The sequence below is a fragment of the Mytilus galloprovincialis genome, chromosome 10 (assembly GCF_965363235.1).
Source record: "Mytilus galloprovincialis chromosome 10, xbMytGall1.hap1.1, whole genome shotgun sequence".
Lineage (NCBI taxonomy): Eukaryota > Metazoa > Mollusca > Bivalvia > Mytilida > Mytilidae > Mytilus > Mytilus galloprovincialis.
The window spans coordinates 10075620-10097563 of record NC_134847.1 but is presented as its reverse complement, the minus strand read 5'-3'; the positions used below and the strand labels follow the sequence as shown (position 1 = coordinate 10097563).

Genomic DNA, 21944 nt, shown 5'->3' with positions numbered 1-21944 from the left:
TTCTGTTTTGACAGATAAATGTTATGGGAAAGGACATTTATTTCATATCACTCTTGTTCTATTATAAGCTTCAGTAAAAATGTAACTTTACAATGAATAAACAAACGATGCATTTAATCCCCTCAACCTTTGTTTTTTTATGAAAGTGAATTTTGTGAAAGAAAAGAAAGCATTTGGTGTAATAACAAGACATCATTGAGATGAGAGCCATCTCTGAGGTCCTCGGTGTAAATTAATTCTGAAACTGCACTACATAATCCCCACTTGACAATTTCTCAATGCAAATTCAAAACAGCCTAGTCTATCACCAGTTTAAATGGAAATCTTTTATTTGACTATGTCATTACCTGTTGGATATCATTTTTTTCTTTTTCAAGCATTTTTACATTTTTTGTTATGGTTATTTAATATCCCTCGGTTCCTGTGTGTTAATTCAATTTTTCATGCCTTGTTTCTTACCTCTTTTTCTGAATCTGTGTCTCAGCAAATATCTTATTACTCATATCTTGTCTCTGTCTATCAGCTTTAGATAGTTCCTTCTGTATATCTTCCAACTTGATCTTTAGAACCTTAAATAATCAAACAATTTATTTTTAAGTAATGCAAATTCATGTACAACTGTAAATACTTTTTCCAAAATGTATTAGAATATTAAGTTTAATTTTGTATGATTGCAGTTGTTTTCAACATCTAATGGCACATATATTAACCTTTGTGTAATATAATTCCATGATGACAAAAATTAGTTGAAAAAGTCAAAAATAAGGAGGGGGAGGCTAAGAGGGGGATGTAAAAAAATAGAAAACAAGTGCATATCAAATTTGGTTCAATGGTAACTCAGTTGTTTTAATTTTTAAACACAAATTTTAACTAAAAAGATTGTTTACATACTCTCCAAGCCCATGACTTAACATAAATTCCTAAATATAAGTTTCTTGACATACCTTTAATTCCGTATTTGTATTATCTATTTCCAGTAGTCTAGACTCCGTATCTCTCTCTATTGTTTCTAGTTCTTTCTTCAGTTTCTGTATTGTTGTTTTCTTTTGTTCAACACTGTGTAATACAGTTCTGTAAGTTTCAGCTGAAAATATAACAAGATAATTATTAAATATGTAAATAAGACACATCATCGAAATTGCTGCAATGTCTTTCTAAAATGAATGAGTTCTTTAATTTTGCTTCTTTTGTAATTTCGCCAGAACAATTTCCCTTGAATCATGTAAACTGGCTATTTCTGTAAAAGTCTCTTAGTTTATAAAAAACATGTGTCTAACCATTTTTCAACTAAGGATTTGACACACAGCTCTAGTGTTAAACATATTTACCTATGGTTAAAAAATAAGTCCAATGTGTAATTTCTGCATTTATGACTACATTGATAATTTGATATGTCATCTATTGTAATACAGATAAAAACTTGTCAAAAAACTGGTCAAATATATTTTCTTTCAGTTATCCCTTCATCATCACTGGTACCAATGATTCTATTGGTAAGTGATGACTCGCAATGAATAGTAAACACAAGTAGTAACAATTAAATGATATTTTACCAAATTTTTCAGTTCGCAAAAGAAATAACTATGCTGTAATTATGATATATTTCGCAACTTGGTAAATTGATTGTTCTATGTTGCTAAGATAAAATTGTTCTAGCAAACGAACTTGTTATTACTCTTTTTACACACTCAAGAGCATAAGCTATAAGACTTACCCATAGGATTACTTTGAATGGTTGTTTGTACTTTCACATTCAAGAACTCTTGGTCTTGTTTTAATTTGGCAAATTTCTGATCTAAGGTCTGCAAAATATAACAATACTTTCTCTTCATTTTGACTAGTAGACACAAAAGATTTAAAAAAATAGTTTCTTGACACAGACTATAGAAGATTTAAATCAAATTCAATAGCTTTGAAAAATACATTTGACTGTTTTACAAATTATCAAAACAGTTTTTGGAGAATTTTACCATCAATTATACAAATTGGTTAAGATACAATTAATAACAGCTCATATTTAAAGATTTACAATTAAAAGCAGCAGAAAGTCAAGAAATATGAATAGATACTAGTTCTTAAATCATCACTGAACAGCTTTTTCAAAGGACTTTCCCAATTGTAATTCATATTATCTTCTGATTTTTAATTAAACATAAATAATGCTGTTAGTTTTATCTATTGAATTGTTTCATATTTTTCATGTCAGGGCCTTTTATAGCCAATTATACCATATGAGATTTTCTAATAGTTGAAGGTCATCCACTGCCTATAATTGCTTACATCAACTTCATTTAAACTTTAGTGGATAGTTGTCTCCTCGGCAATCATTCCACATCTTCATATTTTTAACCTAATCAAGTTAGAAATCATTAGAACTTCAGTTAAAGACTGAAAATATCTTCTGAATGATTAAAATTTTTCTTGCTTATCAATAAATTGTAAATATTTTTATCTGTTTTTAAATCAATGATTTAATCAACAAATTACCATAATTTCATTTTGTAATCTTTCTATTTCAGCATTTTTATTGTCTCTTGTTATTCTCATGCTCTCTATACTGGAGGTAAAATCAGTCACACCATTTCTCACTTGGCCAATCTTTTGTCCTATGTCTTTCTTTTTCTCACGCTAATAGAAAAAAGGTAAATAAAATATCAACATCTATATAAAGCATTATACAATGTCCTTAAATAGTGATTTTATACTGTCATGAGATAGGTGGTATTTCATTAAAGAAAAATAGCAATATTTTTCCCAAAATCTTCATCAAAATTCAAAGTATCATATTTCAATTTCAACTGTCAAGAAAAAAGCAAAAAATGTGTTTAGATTAATTATTGTCGAAATTTTTGCTCAGTTATTAATGTAAATCACTGTAAGTATCATAACCAATTGTAAGGTACATTAAAGGTGTCATTGATGGTTTTTTTTTCACATCTGTACACTCCCTATTTGTCTTATTTTGAGAATTTTACTGTAAATACCACAAAACACTAGTTATAGCACTAACTTACCAATGAATCTAATTCACATTTTAGATTGCTGGATTTTGTCTTTGCTACCCCAAGTTGTTCATATTCTCTTGCTTTCTCTGCTAACAGTTGTTCTTTCCTCTGTCTTTCCCATTCCACCTGTCTTTGTCTGTCTGATTCTCTTCTGGCAGCCTGAAAACAAACAATAAATTTGAGAATTGAAATGGGGAAACTGTCAAAGAGACAACAACACTACCAAAGAGCAGATAACATAATAAATCAGATAACAGCTGAAGGGCACCAAGAATGCATGTAGTGCTAATTATAACCCATAAAGTATTGACGAACATGAAGATGGTATCTGACAAGTCCTTAAGGTGGAGCATAACACTACAGGGAGATAACTCTGTAAAAATCAGCTCAACGTTTTAATCGCATTGTATTGGTAAGGAAATATCAAGCTTCTCAATGATCAAAATTAGTGTTGGTCAAACTGCTATATATCCAATAAAAATTTTCGGAGAAAGTGTGTAGTTAAATATTTTTGAAGTCTTTATATTTTTGTCAAAGGGTGAAAGTAAATTTTAAGTGAAAATTAAACGAACCAAATTAATTTTAGTCCAGGTGTTTGGAACCACCTTAAATACAACTTATCACTGTCAAGCTGTTAACCAAAAATAAAGTCATTCTATTAAAGTTTCTGAGGAAAAATAGACAAACAGAGGAATAAATGATGGACAAGCTGATCAGAATTTTGTCCTCATTTATAGAGTGGGTGTATGATAATTTTGAGTTTGAATATTTAACTAAATTTGTAGCTACATTTGTTTTTCTTACATTTCAAAGAAATTTTGGTAAATTATAATTTTGATGATTATTACAATCATTTTCGGAAAATAAGTGTAACATTTGTACCTCTTTTTGTTCTAACATTTTCTGTCTTTGTTGTTCTTTCTCTCTTTCTATTGACCTTTGTTTTTCCAACTGTCTTTCTAGTTCCATTAATCTCTTTCTTTCTTGTTCTTGCCTGAAAAATATCAGGAAAGAATGGATCAGCACTTTCCACACTACTGGCCACTTGTTCTTTATGGTGGCAGTATGAGTGCCAGGAGAGAACAAAAGAAATTTACAAACATAAAATATGTTATTGATAAAAGCAGACTTTTCTAAAAATAAATATTTGAAGACTTTTTAAATCTCCAAGCATTATAAAAGGGTGGTAATACACCAGTGTAACAACAATCTAACAATACATTATATGAGTGTCACATGTGGAGAAGAATCTGGTTACCCTATCTGAGAACCTAAGGTCACATGTGGAGAAGAATCTGGTTACCCTATCTGAGAACCTAAGGTCACATGTGGAGAAGAATCTGGTTACCCTATCTGAGAACCTAAGGTCACATGTGGAGAAGAATCTGGTTACCCTATTTGAGAACCTAAGGTCACATGTGGAGAAGAATCTGGTTACCCTATCCGAGAACCTAAGGTCACCTGAGATTTTGGTAGGGTTTGTGTTGATCAATCCTTAGTTTTTTATATGTTGTGTTTTATAGGCTGTTTTTGTTTTGTTTATCCTTTTTTTTTTTTTTGCCAAAGCATTGTTTGTTGTAAATACAGCTCGAACACAACGCGGGAACGTCACGTATGTCTTATATTGTAACGTCAAGACTTTGTGACGTATCACTTGTATACTTGGGCATATATAGATCGATTACATTATTAGAACATGCAACGTTTTATTCCTTAATTCACATATTCCCAACATTGTTAGTTTGTTATCGATTTAAGAGTTTAGTTATCTGATTATATCCGATCTCTCTATTAAATTTTTATAAAGGACAGATATCTTTTACAAGGCTGTAAAGATAAAGGTTAACAAATATAACAGACAACAACCCAAAATAACAATGATAAAACATTACCTTAAATATCCTAGCTTATTTTAAACCAGTTGCTTCGCAGGGCGCAGCATTATACGACCGCAGAGGTTGAACCCTGAACGGTTGGGGCAAGTATGGACACAACATTCATGCTGGATTCAGCTCTAAATTTGGATTGTGATTAAATAGTTGACACAGCATAGGTTTCTGACACAGAATGAATGTGGTCTTATGAACTTAAACAAAAAATTTTGCCTTTGAGCAATTCACTATGCTGTTGAATATTAATCCTCTCAAAAAAATGTTTGAAGAAATTTTCTTTTTATTTATGAAATCTGAAATGAAAAAAATTGACCCCCCAATTTTTTTTTCACATCCCCCTTTCCCTTATTTCGAAACTGATCTCAATTCAAATTTCTAATGAAGTTTGCAACAATAACTACTCATTTAAATACATCATAAAATATTAAAATGTAAAAAAAGTGCTTGTTATTACTGAATGGTAAAGATTGTTTTAATCTATCAGTTGGTAGTAAAAGTAAATATACATTGTATATTGTATAAAACAATGATTTAAGTTGATTCAACTACTATTCTGGACAAAGAAAGATAACTCCAATTGAAATCCAATTGGAATTTCTTGCTATTGCACAATATTGTGCAATTAGATATTTCTTGCTATTGTGCAATACTGTGCAATTGAAAATATTTGCTATTGTACAATACTGTGCAATTGAAGATTTCTTGCTATTGCACAATACTGTGCAATTGAAGATTTCTTGCTATTGCTGAATACTGTGCAATTGAAAATTTCTTGCTATTGCACAATACTTAATATAATAATTTTGGATCCTGATTTGGACCAACTTGAAAACTGGGCCCATAATCAAAAATCTAAGTACATGTTTAGATTCAGCATATCAAAGAGGCCCAAGAATTCAATTTTTGTTAAAATCAAACTTAGTTTAATTTTGGACCCTTTGGACTTTAATGTAGACCAATTTTAAAACGGGACCAACAATTAAGAATCTACATACACAGTTAGATTTGGCTATCAAAGAACCCCAATTATTCAATTTTTGATGAAATCAAACAAAGTTTAATTTTGGACCCCGATTTGGACCAACTTGAAAACTGGGCCAATAATCAAAAATCTAAGTACATTTTTAGATTCAGCATATCAAAGAACCCCAAGGATTCAATATTTGTTAAAATCAAACTAAGTTTAATTTTGGACCCTTTGGACCTTAATGTAGACCAATTTGAAAACGGGACCAAAAATTAAGAATCTACATACACAGTTAGATTCGGCATATCAAAGAACCCCAATTATTCAATTTTTGATGAAATCAAACAAAGTTTAATTTTGGACCCTTTGGGCCCTTTATTCCTAAACTGTTGGGACCAAAACTCCCAAAATCTTCCTTTTATGGTCATAAACCTTGTGTTTAAATTTCATACATTTCTATTTACTTATACTAAAGTTATGGTGCGAAAACCAAGAAAAATGCTATTTGGGTCCCTTTTTGGCCCCTAATTCCTAAACTGTTCGGACCTCAACTCCCAAAATCAATACCAACCTTCCTTTTGTGGTCATAAACATTGTGTTTAAATTTCATTGATTTCTATTTACTTAAACTAAAGTTATTGTGCGAAAACCAAGAATAATGCTTATTTGGGCCCTTTTTTGGCCCCTAATTCCTAAACTGTTGGAACCAAAACTCCCAAAATCAATCCTAACCTTTCTTTTGTGGTCATAAACTTTGTGTCAAAATTTCATAGATTTCTATTAACTTAAACTAAAGTTATAGTGCGAAAACCAAGAAAATGCTTATTTGGGCCCTTTTTGGCCCCTAATTCCTAAAATGTTGGGACCAAAACTCCCAAAATCAATCCCAACCTTCCTTTTGTGGTCATAAACCTTGTCTTAAAATTTCATAGATTTCTATTCAGTTTTACTTAAGTTAGAGTGCAAAAACTAAAAGTATTTGGACGACGACGACGACGACGCCAACGTGATAGCAATATACGACGAAAAATTTTTCAAATTTTGCGGTCGTATAAAAACATTAACTTATTAGAAACCAGATGCAGTCATTACCTCATAAATAATCAACCATCCCCCCTCCTATTTTTTTATTCTATCTATTTCTAGTATTGCTCATAAAACAAACCTGATTCGTTCTCTTTTTTCCTGCTCTTGTCTTTCCTTCTCTAATCGAGCATTATTTTCTGCTCTCATTTGATCTTGTAACATCTGCCTTCTACGTTCTAACTCAGCCTGACCCTTGTCAAAGTTTAATTTCCTTTTATCTTCAAAGGTTACTATAAAAAAAAAAAAAACATCAACTTAAATTAAACTCTATAAAATCATGAAAATATACAACCAAGTTTTTTCATTATATCCTTTCAAACCAATCTTAAAGACTGAAAGTTTTATTTTATAGATATTTTATTTAAAGTGTTTATAATGTTTAACAATCATGTTTAATTTGCTTTAAAAATTTGTTGTATTGCTCCAATTTACATTAAATATATTTTGTCAATGGCTCTGAATTTAACAATGTAAATGTTTGCATAACAGTGATATTTTCCAACTCTTACCAAACAAAATGAATATTTCCGAATTGATTTTATTGTTAATGATGAACGTAAAATAAATTAGAAGGCACTTGAACAAACATTTATAAGAATTTCAAATAATCAAAGAAAGGAATTTTATTTAAAAGATTTTTGTATCATAGTTTCTAAATTTTAAAATTGACCTTCCTGACAATTCAACTCACAACAAGATGAAATTTGTGGTTTCAGATATTAATTTCAATATAATTAAAACTTATATTTGTGATTTTGTTAATGAAATCTATGAAAAATACAACCTTCCAATATCTGGTCATCTATTATAACAGAACTTTAGAAAAAAACAAATTATTTCATGCCATGACAAATTTTTCCACAAGGACAATCATTTATTATATCAGTACAGTGAAATATCTCTCAATTATTTTCAAGCGTTTCAGTCTCAAGCATCATTGATGAAACAGTGTTTATCAAAATGTACATCTAGTGCATTAGTATTGACACTGTTGATGTTATGACAATAGTGACTAGTGAAACTATAAGGTTAATAAGTGCATAAAATATTTCATTTGTATTCTGTTGGGGTCAACTTCTGGGACAATAACAAAGTGCTTGTACAACAATATTCATGAACACTTATACATTTATATTCAAGTGTTTTTTTTTAGATTCTCATTTGAAATGTAAAAAGAAATTGTCAATAGGTTAGGCCTCTGTTAGGCAGTCTTAAAATACCTATTTTTTTTAAATTAAGACACATGTAAATAAAATTTTTTATCATTTAAATGTTTTTTTGTGTTTTTAAATCTAAATATTTGTATATTTCTCATTCAAGCCAAAAAACAAACATGATGTCACCCCTATTGGAATCAGGTGACATCATCTAGAGTTTAATTGTGTCAACGAAAGTCAAAACAAGTTCAGAAGATTTCACAATTTTAGTTTAAAATCTTTAAATAATTCGATTTTGTTTCAAACAATTGTTTTCCATTCTTGTCTGAGAACCAAATATTCAATTTCAAAGGCAAATGTTTTTATCCTTTTTTTTTTATTCAATGTACAAACAAAAGTGAGTGCATTTTAGGGAAGGACAAAACAATACCATCAAATTCATCTGAAATTAGAATAACAGGTATGAGGCAATAATAAAAGAAACATAAGTGGTTTATGCATGATTATGTGTGAATATTGATAATAAGTCAGTCATCACCATTTGTTAGAATTTTAGATCACATGACAGCTACACATAATAAGCATCCTCGTCCTTTAGGGTATGGTGGGTGGATATTTGTCTTATTGGCAATCATACCATATTTCCTTATTTTCATACACATAAATTAAAGATACCAATGGTTCTGTTTGACAACTCCCTATTATAAATAGCTTCAAAGATCATGTCTCTTTTGATTATCAAAAGTTTTTCAATTTAAATTCTTTTTAATGTTAAATGGATAAATCAAAATCACTGCTTGATACGAAGTAATACAGTCCTTAGATTAAGGATTCTACATCAAAATCATAAAGAGAAGGACTATAATTTTTCATTGATTAACTACACTTGTCATAATAGATATTTAAATAGATGGCACTCATTAAATATTCCACGCTTACCTGGTTGTAGGTCCTCCACCACATTCTCTACAGGAACATTGGGCTGTGGCATTACGGGTGGGGGTATTCCCATTCCTCCTAACAAATCACCAAAAGCATCAGACTTTTGTGGAGCTAAAATATAGTTCGAAATTTGTCAACATCAAGGAAATAGATTAACATAAGCTAAGTACAGCATGTTCCAGATTTGTTTACTTTAGTATATTCTTGTATAACAAAATATTTGTAATGATGATGAATAAATATGCTTGAACCATCATCATGAAAATCAGTTGATGGATAAAAAACTGTTGTAATTCCAGTTATAACCTGATGCCTTTTGTTATCTATTATTCATGTGTTTCTTTGCCTAATACGTTCTCCTATTTATTTGTATTGTAGTCCTGTATTATTATGTTGTCATTTTAATGTTATATTTAACAATGCCATCAAAGTGCGAGGTTTGGCATGCCACAAAACCAGGTTCAACCCACCATTTTTTCCTTTAAAAATGTCCTGTACCAAGTCAGGAAAATGGCCATTGTTATATCATAGTTTGTTTCTGTGTGTGTAACATTTTTACGTTGTGTTTCCGTTGTGTCGTTTGTTTTCTCCTATATTTGAGTGTGAATTCACATTACTATAAGACATTTCACGGTACTTTTCTATCCCAAATTCAGATATTTGGTTTTGATGTTATATTGGTTATTCTCTTCGGATTTTGTCTAATGCTTAGTCCATTGCTGTGTGTGTTACATTTTAATGTTGTCTCTTGTTCTCCTCTAATATTTAATGCGTTTCCCTCAGTTTTAGTTTGTTACCCCGATTTTGTTTTTTGTCCAGATTTATGAGTTTTGAACAGCGGTATACTACTGTTGCCTTTATATAATACTGTTTAAATGTTGTTTTGTATCTTAGTGACGTAAATTTTTATGTAATATATAGTAAGTAGAGTGTGAAGGCCTCAAGAGAGAAAAGTGTTAGTAATAATTGAGATCATCCTTTCAAAATAAAGATAAATATTTTTTACATTATCATATAGCATTTAATTTAAAATCACTGCAAATCCTCATTTGCTTTGAAATATTATTTTTAACAGTCATTTAAAAATGCAGTAGGATTTTTATTTAAAACCATACCAGCTGGTTGATGAGGTGGTGGGGTACCAGTAAAGCTTCCTGTTCTCTGTGCAGTACCAGTCATACTTCCTGCTCTGACTTGAGCTGGGTAAAGTTCTGGTGGAAGTTTCGGTGGTAAAGATACACCAGCTTTGACTAAATCAGCCAAATGTAAAGCTATACAAAACTCTTCACAACTTAGCTTTCCATCTTTATCATAATCAGCCAAATTCCTGAAAAGAATAATTTGATAATTACTACAAAATGGTGAAAGTGATGAACTTCTTTATATGGGTAGAAAATCTTAAACCTTTACCATCTATAAATCTAATGCTATAACAACAAGAATGTGTCCAAAGTACACGGATGCCCCACTCACACTATCCTTTTCCATGTTCCATGGACCGTGAAATTGGGTAATTATCTAATTTGGCATTAAAATTAGAAAGATCATATCATAAGCAACAAGTGTACTAAGTTTCAAGTTGATTGGACTTCAGCTCCTTGACCAAAAACTTTAACCTGAAACTCCCACTTTCATTTTCTATGTTCAGTGGACCGTGAAATTGGGGTCAAAAGTCTAATTTGGCTTAAAAATTAGAAAGATCATCTCATATGCAACAAGTGTACTAAGTTTTAAGTTGATTGGACTTCAGCTTCATCAAAAACTACCTTGACCAAAAACTTTAACCGGGACGGACGAACGGAACCACAGACGGACGAACAGAGCCACAGACCAGAAAACATAATACACCTCTACTATCGTAGGTGGGGCATAAAAAGCAACAAAAGAAAACAAATTGGGATTAGGTAGCACTTTACATGGGGATCTAGGACTGTCATTACTATACACAACATTTGTGATTTCATATCAAAACTCTTATAGTGGGTATAATGATGTGCATATTTATATCTGTGCTAATTGTTTTTTTTTTATATTATCTTTTTTTCCTCACAACTTATTTGTTATTTACATTATTAATTATTGATAGGGAAATCATTTTCTACTACTACCTTTAGCAAAATGATTACACTACTGAACTAGTAGATCTACAAATAGAATCTGATAAACATATGGGGAGTTAACTTACCATATTTGAGCCAATATTGGCTGTGGTAATCCTGTCTGTACCAACAATGCTCTGGCTTCTACACCTGAAAAAATATAAACACAGAGTTATTTCCCCTTTAAGTAATAATTTCAGTTATTTGTTAACAAAATTTTGTTTTGTTTTATGCCACCTCTTTAACTAACTCTGATGTTAGGCAACCTAAAATTTTCTCTTGTGATTTTCACAAAGCAAAAAGACAGAATTTTTACTGAATTTTATGATCAGAATTTGGGAATTATTTCATAGGAGAGCAACATTTTCACTTCCTTTTGGGGTGGGACGTCTTGCAAGGAAATATATAGCACTTGTCACCTTAAGGTGGTACCTAACACTACAGGGAGATAACTCTGTAAAGTCAGCTAAACGTTTTAATTACATTGTGTTGTAAAATGAATATCAAGCTTCTCAATGATCAAAATTGGTGTTTGTCAAACTGCTGTATAACCAGTGTAATTTTTCTGACAAAACGGTTTGTTCAAAGTTTTTGAAAATTTTATATTTTTGTTAAAGGGTCAAAGTAAATACTTTGACAAAATTTTATGAAAATTAAACGAGCCAAATTAATTTTAGTTAAAGTGTTGGGTAATAACTTAAAAAATAAATAAATCAGTATTTCTTTTGACTGATTCTTTGGCATCTAATAGTTAATTAATTAAATACCTGTTAAATGTCCACGTTTATGTCTATCATTTCTATTAAATGTCTGTGCATGTCTTACCTGTTAAATGTCCTCGTTTATGTCTATCATTGGTATTAAATGTCTGTGTATGTCTTACCTGTTAAATGTCCACGTTTATGTCTATCATTAGTATTAAATGTCTGTGTATGTCTTACCTGTTAAATGTCCACGTTTATGTCTATCATTAGTATTAAATGTCTGTGTATGTCTTACCTGTTAAATGTCCACGTTTATGTCTATCATTAGTATTAAATGTCTGTGTATGTCTTACCTGTTAAATGTCCACGTTTATGTCTATCATTGGTATTAAATGTCTGTGTATGTCTTACCTGTTAAATGTCCTCGTTTATGTCTATCATTGGTATTAAATGTCTGTGTATGTCTTACCTGTTAAATGTCCACGTTTATGTCTATCATTAGTATTAAATGTCTGTGTATGTCTTACCTGTTAAATGTCCACGTTTATGTCTATCATTAGTATTAAATGTCTGTGTATGTCTTACCTGTTAAATGTCCTCGTTTATGTCTATCATTAGTATTAAATGTCTGTGTATGTCTTACCTGTTAAATGTCCACGTTTATGTCTATCATTAGTATTAAATGTCTGTGTATGTCTTACCTGTTAAATGTCCACGTTTATGTCTATCATTGGTATTAAATGTCTGTGCATGTCTTACCTGTTAAATGTCCTCGTTTATGTCTATCATTGGTATTAAATGTCTGTGCATGTCTTACCTGTTAAATGTCCTCGTTTATGTCTATCATTAGTATTAAATGTCTGTGCATGTCTTACCTGTTAAATGTCCACGTTTATGTCTATCATTGGTATTAAATGTCTGTGTATGTCTTACCTGTTAAATGTCCACGTTTATGTCTATCATTGGTATTAAATGTCTGTGCATGTCTTACCTGTTAAATGTCCTCGTTTATGTCTATCATTAGTATTAAATGTCTGTGTATGTCTTACCTGTTAAATGTCCACGTTTATGTCTATCATTGGTATTAAATGTCTGTGTATGTCTTACCTGTTAAATGTCCACGTTTATGTCTATCATTGGTATTAAATGTCTGTGCATGTCTTACCTGTTAAATGTCCTCGTTTATGTCTATCATTGGTATTAAATGTCTGTGCATGTCTTACCTGTTAAATGTCCTCGTTTATGTCTATCATTGGTATTAAATGTCTGTGCATGTCTTACCTGTTAAATGTCCTCGTTTATGTCTATCATTGGTATTAAATGTCTGTGTATGTCTTACCTGTTAAATGTCCACGTTTATGTCTATCATTGGTATTAAATGTCTGTGCATGCCTTACCTGTTAAATGTCCACGTTTATGTCTATCATTGGTATTAAATGTCTGTGTATGTCTTACCTGTTAAATGTCCACGTTTATGTCTATCATTGGTATTAAATGTCTGTGTATGTCTTACCTGTTAAATGTCCACGTTTATGTCTATCATTGGTATTAAATGTCTGTGCATGTCTTACCTGTTAAATGTCCACGTTTATGTCTATCATTGGTATTAAATGTCTGTGCATGTCTTACCTGTTAAATGTCCACGTTTATGTCTATCATTAGTATTAAATGTCTGTGTATGTCTTACCTGTTAAATGTCCACGTTTATGTCTATCATTGGTATTAAATGTCTGTGTATGTCTTACCTGTTAAATGTCCACGTTTATGTCTATCATTGGTATTAAATGTCTGTGTATGTCTTACCTGTTAAATGTCCACGTTTATGTCTATCATTGGTATTAAATGTCTGTGCATGTCTTACCTGTTAAATGTCCACGTTTATGTCTATCATTGGTATTAAATGTCTGTGTATGTCTTACCTGTTAAATGTCCACGTTTATGTCTATCATTGGTATTAAATGTCTGTGTATGTCTTACCTGTTAAATGTCCACGTTTATGTCTATCATTGGTATTAAATGTCTGTGTATGTCTTACCTGTTAAATGTCCACGTTTATGTCTATCATTAGTATTAAATGTCTGTGTATGTCTTACCTGTTAAATGTCCACGTTTATGTCTATCATTGGTATTAAATGTCTGTGTATGTCTTACCTGTTAAATGTCCACGTTTATGTCTATCATTGGTATTAAATGTCTGTGCATGTCTTACCTGTTAAATGTCCACGTTTATGTCTATCATTAGTATTAAATGTCTGTGTATGTCTTACCTGTTAAATGTCCACGTTTATGTCTATCATTAGTATTAAATGTCTGTGTATGTCTTACCTGTTAAATGTCCACGTTTATGTCTATCATTGGTATTAAATGTCTGTGTATGTCTTACCTGTTAAATGTCCTCGTTTATGTCTATCATTAGTATTAAATGTCTGTGTATGTCTTACCTGTTAAATGTCCACGTTTATGTCTATCATTGGTATTAAATGTCTGTGTATGTCTTACCTGTTAAATGTCCACGTTTATGTCTATCATTAGTATTAAATGTCTGTGTATGTCTTACCTGTTAAATGTCCTCGTTTATGTCTATCATTAGTATTAAATGTCTGTGCATGTCTTACCTGTTAAATGTCCACGTTTATGTCTATCATTGGTATTAAATGTCTGTGCATGTCTTACCTGTTAAATGTCCACGTTTATGTCTATCATTAGTATTAAATGTCTGTGTATGTCTCAGCTTGGAATTATGTGGAATAGCAAACCCTACAGCTGGTGGACCACTGAAATATAAAGAAAATATCTGATTACAGCATTTGTTAATGTTAACTTTGATTGAAAAAAATGCCTACATGATCTCATGGTTCCAATAACTATTCTAAAATTTGTGGGTTTTTTTGTACTTAAGTAATTACATCACATCTTTTGAAATCAAATAACATGTACATATTAATTTTAGTTTCTTTTACATATTTCAGAATTAAGTATGACTGAACTGTACTAGTATACATTTTTGTAGGGGCCTTTTGAAGCACAGGTGCAGGATTTTTTTGCTATGTTGAAGACCCATTGGTGGCCTCAGGTTGTTATCTGCTCTTTGGTCAGGTTGTAGTCTCTTTGACACATTCTCCATTTCCATTCTCAATTTTACATGTAGGCTAGGAATGTATGTATTCATACTAAATTCCTACAAAACAGCTATTAGAAAATTAAATTCAACAAAAAGGGAGGGAATACTAATTTCATGATTTACTGGCAAATTATATTTTATCATTTTCTGATCATCAATCATATATGTCTTCAATTAGATGGGTAAATCTAAAAAGAAAAGACTATTATTTGCACTGTTGAAAAAATATATAGCTTACCCTGGTTGAGATACTTGGGCCACCTGAGTTGAACCAAATGAACCTGTCCTTGGTTTTCCATCAAATCCAACTTGCATACCCATGGTTTGAGCACCTAAAACAAATTACATATACATGTATATAACTTGTCATATTATCTTCATTATCTAAAAATAATCAGATGATCATTTAAGGAGGCAAATACATGAAGGATATCTTCATTGAACTTCGGTTGATGAAGTGCCTTTAGAGAGATTTGTATATATATTCTGCAGAGACAATCATGCATGAATATTCACGACTGCTCACTTTTAAGGAAGGGTCAATAATTGTAAAAAGAAGATGCGGTATGATTGCCAATGAGACAACTCTCCACAAGAGACTAAATGACACAGAATATTACAACTATAGGTTATAAACCTTCAAAAATGAACAAAGCCCATACAGCAAAGTCAGATATAAAAGGCCCCCGAAATGACAAACGTAAAATAATTCAACGAAAAAACTAATGGTCTAATTTATGAATATCTACTTCCGTTGAATATTGTTTGAGAAAATTTTTCCGTTAAAACTTACCCATGTGGCCCATCTGTGGATTTACACCATTGGACATAATCGGCATCGTCATGGAACTTGCCACCATGTTGGTTGGTGCTAAACCACTCATCATTGGCATTCCTAACAAATAACAAATTATAAATGTAATAGAACATTTTGTAAAATGTCAACTTATATTAATAATAATACCAATAATTAAACGTATTTTTTAAACTTGTGTCCAATCTCAGCACTTCTACCTGATAAGCAATAATTGCATCCTTTCCAAGTCAGAAATATGACAGTTGTTTTTAATTCGTTTCATGTTTTTGAGCTTTTAATTTTGCCATTTGATACCAGACTTTCCATTTTGAATTTTCTTTTAAGTTTTGTATTTTTTCTTTTTTCTCTTTTTTTTTCTTTACTTGTACATGTACAAATTTATACATGGCAGGCCCGTAGCCAGGAATTTCCAAGGGGGGGTTCGTTGGACTCATGAACTCGACTTTAACAGTCACAATTTGAACAAAACGTTGACTTCAACAGTGCTTATTTGATTTCAAGGGGGGGGGGGTAGTCTGAAGCCCCCGAAACCCCCCTGGCTACGGGTTCAGGCCAGTAGCCAGGAATTTCCAAGGGGGGGGGGGGGGTTGTTCGTTGGACTCATGAACTCGACTTTAACAGTCACAATTTGAACAAAACGTTGACTTTAACAGTGCTTATTTGATTTCAAGGGGGGGGGGGGGGGGGGGGGTCGTCCGAACCCCCCGAGGCTACGGGTATGCATGGTACATGTATTTGGTACCTTGTTGAAATAAGACATTATTTTTTTAACTTTAAATCATTTTACTTTTTGAAAACTGGTTTATAAAATTGGTATAAAATATCATTGAGCTGTATGAGATTTCCCCCAAATCTCTTCTCAAAACCTTTTTGTTTTTAAGTTTTTCAAACCTGGCCCATAAACTCCAACCTTTGGGTAATGGGTAAACTTAAAGACTAAGTGGAACTAACACAAGCACTTACCTGTAACCATACTCATCCCCATAGGAGCAGCCATACTAGCTGACATTGGTGAGGGATCAGCCTTCAGACTTTGTGGCAATGCTTTTGGGAGCTCAAATCCTTGTAACTTTTTCTTGATAAGATGCATGGCTATAGAAAACTCTTTCTTGTCCATCTTTCCATCATTGTTCATGTCAGCCAGGGTCCTGAAAATCAAATTAATACATTTACTATTATGTGGTTTCATTTATTTTCGTGGGCAGCAATTTTTGTGAATGGAGAACAATTGTATTTTCATGGATATTCGATTTTGTATATCTACCAAAGTCTGACACTACAATGTGTTGTTATCTATTGTTGTTTCAGTTTGTATGTTATGTTTTTCAAGACTTAATTATTGGTTGTACATGTAGGTTATATGTAAAGCATGTTTTGACCAATACTATTGATAATTCATGCTCTTTTTTATACAAGTTATATGTATTTAATTTTTCATTATGAATTTTGTTATGATTTTTGTCATTGTGAGTCAACAGACATTTTGACTTACCATATCTGACCTAACATAGGTGTTGGTAGACCAGACTGCATAAAAAATCCCTTGGCTTGCTCTCCTGTAAAACATTGTACAAAATATAAGGTTATCTAATATATGAAATAAGGTACAAGCATATACGTTCATAGGATTATATTACCACATCATGCTCTGATCTCATTATGATATAATCGTATGAATAAGAAAACCGAAATCCAGATCAATACCCTAGATTGGCATTTAAATTTTAAAAATAGTCACTTCACAGATACAAACTTTTACAGCTTACTATACGGTATGGGGTTTTCTACTTGTGAAAGGCAGAATGATAACCTATAGTTGCTTGCATTTTTTGTTATTTTGGTCATTATTGAAATATACATCTGTTTTTGGTTTCAATTTGATGTGATCACAAACTAACTTAAAACTTTGTCTAGACAGCAATCAGACAGACGCCAACACCAGGAAACATAATCATGATAATGATCCTACAAAATCATGGGCAGGACATAAAACAACATTTAAGCAGTTTAATATCTGCTTTGTTGATGGTTTAAGTAAATTGTATGTAAACTAGGTGTAATTAAAAAATACAAATCTTCCCTTAATAAACTATTTCTATAATTTTTTATCCTATGAGAAATCATATATTACCTGTGATGAATCCATTAACTGGTTTGAGCTGAAAGAACTGAGAATCATGCTTCATTCTCTCTTCACCTGATATCCTCCAGGCATCTCCACCTAAAAATAATAAAAATATGAATGCAATGTTTTCAAAGAAAATTTTAGATTAAACAAATAAAGATATCATATCAATTTAGTAGTTGGTCTAGGTACATGTAAGAGGTTCATATGAAATATTTGCCACCCAACATTGAACTCTGAGCAATTAATCTACCATCTACAGATCATTACCAGAACTAGATTGACTCTGTGGACATGATTGTTCTCTAATCTATACAAGAAATACATTTATATTCCTAAATAACAATTTTCTAAGACTGAGGAAAAAGTATTTTCTTGGATATTTGATACCGTTGTTTGGCCAAAGTGTATTTTGCTGAACATTTAAAAGCCAGGGGTCTGTATTGAAGACCATATTTTATCCTATAAGGGTATACTTTAGCAAATTGTGATTTGGATTGAGAGTTGTCTCATTGCCATTGGCACTCATACAGAGATGCAAACAGTTTTTTTTTCCTGTCAGACATTGGGGCCTACAGGGTATGAAGTTTTGCCAGACCCATCACATTTCTGCCAGACTTATATTTTCACTCAAAATAATCTATGTAAAAACTTTGTAATATGTCTATAAATAACAATGAAATGTAACTGTTTCCTGTTAAGGGGTTTCCCGAATTTTCCTGCTAAAAAGCACATGGCTTTCAACAATTGTAAACAAAGCATTCAATTTGTGATCATGGATTACAGCTTTAATTAATTGAATTTGGATATGGATATTCAACTTAAGGTACAGTCAGGCAATGTTTTTACTTTTTTCTGGATTAAAACTAATTTGAAAGAAAAGTTTAAAAAATAAAATATATTGTGAATATTCAGTGACCCATAGATTTTTTGAACTCTGCTACGGAGGTTAAAGTTACGTCATTTTTCAAACCAATGGTGTGTATTCTCTAGATCTGTTACAACTAAATAACTGCGTTTGATATAAATATTTCAATAAATTAACGATGTCAAACATACGATTTCAAAACTGAAATTTATACTGCAAAAGGTTTTATTTTTATTTTTAAGGAAGGATATTTGGAAGGTGTCAGGCTATAATAGTTATCATTAAAACAGTTTGAACTCCCGATTTTTATTATGTAATCGAAGCCTTGAATGTTGTTCTATCTAATCATGCAACGTGGTTGTAAATTCACAATTTTATAAACAAAATACTCTGCCAGGACCGACGGGGAATTAAGTTTTGGCTGACCCAAGCAGACTAAAATATTGCCGGCCATCAGGTCCTGCACAGCAACGACTTTTGCCGGACCTGCGTAAATTCTGCCCCTTAGGTCTAACAGGTCCGACGATTAGTTGCATCTCTGCTCATACTACATCTTCTTATATCTATCTAATTATCATTATAATGTCCAGAAATGCTTGAAAATTGTTATTGTTATCTAACAAAATAATAAATAAATACACAAATCTTAGAAACATTGCAATGCCTTTCACCATGATCACGACCATTCCCTGGTTAAAGCTTGTAAAAATGTATATGTAGTTATTGAATAAACAGACAAAAGAGATGTTCATTGTCCAAAAAATTGTACTTCTCTGAATTGTTAAGACTTCTCCTAAAGACAGACAATTTAAACTCCATCAGAAACATTTAATAAATTAAAAAACTGTAAAGAGAGATAACTTGACCCCAAAAGAGTTACCTGCACTAATAAAGAAAATTAAATTATTTACTTTCAAATTCAGACCACATGTTTTTGGTGGGGTTCATGTTACTAAGCCTTTAGCTTTGTAAGTTTTGTGTTTTGCCTTTTCATCATTTATCATCTTTTTTGACAAGGTTCTGTAGGTTTTTTATTTTGTCTAGTTCTTTGAATATCTATATGGTATCTTATAAATAGTCTCTTTTACATTTTACATTTTTGAACAAGTTTAACTCCTGAGTCCTAGCTGACTGTTGGTGTTCATGGTGTTATGTATAAAACAATAAAATTCAAAAGCACACATCTAAAATTGTATATATTGAAATCTCTCCTACCATAGTAATGTAAACAATTAATCAAATTAAAAAAAAATCATTTTTGTCTTGCACACAATGAATGGCAGGCTTTTGTAGGATTAAATAGTGTTCCCCATGAAATGGTGTCCCATGGACACAATTTCATGGTTATGACATGTAAAAATTTGTCCTGGACAGAATTTTATTATAAAATATTGTCCACTTCTGTGTAAAAGTGTCCCTTGAAAAGTTATTCTATTTTGTTAGATATTTTTTCAAAGTGAAATCATGTCCAAATTGCATAAAAGTCTTGTCTAATACCAAATAATTTAATTTACAACAAATAATTAGACTAAATCGACATTTGTTTTTAAATATACAGTAGGAATAAATGATTTGTTTTAACATCATTGGATTGCCATTTTTAGCAAGATCAATAATATTTATGTCATGAATAATATTCATAAACACCCAGTTTCTCCTAATGAATAACAAGTTTTAATATTTTGTCCTGTGTTATTTTGTCTTCATGTATATAAAACATTTCATTGTTTTTAATTTCAAATTGCTTAGCCTTCCTTCTAAATGATCTTCTTTCACTATTATTAAACTCTGGAGGGTATTGACCATAACACAAAAAGTCATATAGCTGTTTATATTCACCACTTTCCATTTTTGTTTACATCTGTGTTCTCTTGATTTAAATATCAATTATGATTTAACTAATTGATTAAAACATTTCAATGATTGCTAAATTATTTCCCTTCTTTAGGGACAAAAAAAATAGCTACACTATGAAAAATTGTCCCTTGTGACATATTTTTATAAAACTTCCATGAAATTATGTCCAAGTACTAGGAACAATTTTTCACTAAGGGAGACGCTTTTTTATAGTTTACAAATGTGATATTCTGTCCCGTGAATGAGATTTCACAGATGAACTGTGAAATATAGTTCAAGAAGACACAATTTCATGGGACACTTTTTTGGCTTACACTTTAAGCTAATTTAATTGCAAATTTAGAAGATTTACATACCACCTGTTCCTGCCATTTTTTCACTTATCGAGTGTCTATAAATAGTGTCTAATTCACCTGAAATAGAAAATAGAAACATTATCATGATTATTGATGATGTTTATCAGTATGATCAGTTAGTTCAATAATTTCGTTAAATGTGTTGATCAGTATTTTTATACACAATTCTTTAACAGGATGCTAATTTAATCATTCTTTACTTTTTAATTCCCAAGGAATGTCTTATTGCATGCGGGTACAAGTAGTCAAATTGCTATTTGTAGGCCATGCATATAATCATGTCATCAGATCCGGAAAAACGCCTTTCTATAGTATGAGCATACATAATTGTAGACTGTATTTTCACTATTTTAACAATGTTAAATGGAATTCATTGAAGGAAATGTACAGTTTATGAATTACAATACAATACATTTGTCTATACAAACACAAAGTGCATATTTTTAAACATAGCTATGTCTTAAAACTTTTCAAGGTTTGTCTGTGTTGAGGTGTAAGCAGCCTTTTATGCCCCCAATCAGACACCACCTGTCATGCTTGCACTGAGTCTGAGGTGGCAAGATCATAAACCTTTTACTTCAGGCTAATAAAAGTAAGGTTACTCTTTCTTGAAGGTGTTGGAAGTTGAATAATATAAAGGTGTTCAAAATGTTGGAACAACTGTTGTGATTTAACTGCTGAATTTTATGTGTGATGGACTTGAAGCTTAAAAAATATCAAACACTGAAACAGTCAAAAAACGGCCCATGGAAGATAAGTTATTTGGAAGCAAGTGCTTACATTAAATTAAAAAGAATCATTTCAAAGTTTCGTCTCTACAAAACAGTCACACATGTCTTCCGTAAATTTAGTGGTTGCAATCACGAAAGTAAAGGGAAAACATTTAAAATCCTAATTTTATGTTCTGCAGTGTACACCCCAACAAAACCGGAAACGAAATGCATTGTG

At 31.4% G+C, this 21944-nt stretch overlaps 1 protein-coding gene across 3 annotated transcripts in view; it reads right to left on the bottom strand.

Annotated features, from left to right (window-relative positions):
* The window catches only part of LOC143049800 (intersectin-1-like), a 73114-nt gene extending 51171 nt beyond the window's left edge, over nt 1–21943 (bottom strand). For 2 of the 3 annotated variants that reach the window (XM_076223539.1, XM_076223538.1), the window contains exons 1-18: nt 21777–21943; nt 20997–21053; nt 17922–18011; nt 17283–17346; nt 16754–16938; nt 15767–15868; nt 15212–15305; nt 14526–14626; nt 11235–11298; nt 10165–10376; nt 9047–9160; nt 7030–7180; nt 3888–3999; nt 3015–3164; nt 2488–2628; nt 1715–1802; nt 945–1084; nt 460–569 (exon numbers count right to left, since the gene is read on the bottom strand). In XM_076223539.1, the coding sequence (XP_076079654.1) occupies nt 460–569; nt 945–1084; nt 1715–1802; nt 2488–2628; nt 3015–3164; nt 3888–3999; nt 7030–7180; nt 9047–9160; nt 10165–10376; nt 11235–11298; nt 14526–14626; nt 15212–15305; nt 15767–15868; nt 16754–16938; nt 17283–17346; nt 17922–18011; nt 20997–21012 (1934 nt within the window). In that variant the 5' untranslated portion in view covers nt 21013–21053; nt 21777–21943. The remainder of the gene's footprint in view (nt 1–459; nt 570–944; nt 1085–1714; nt 1803–2487; nt 2629–3014; nt 3165–3887; nt 4000–7029; nt 7181–9046; nt 9161–10164; nt 10377–11234; nt 11299–14525; nt 14627–15211; nt 15306–15766; nt 15869–16753; nt 16939–17282; nt 17347–17921; nt 18012–20996; nt 21054–21776) is intronic. The other variant, XM_076223540.1, reaches the window with a different exon arrangement.
* Between the last annotated feature and the right edge of the window lies 1 nt (nt 21944).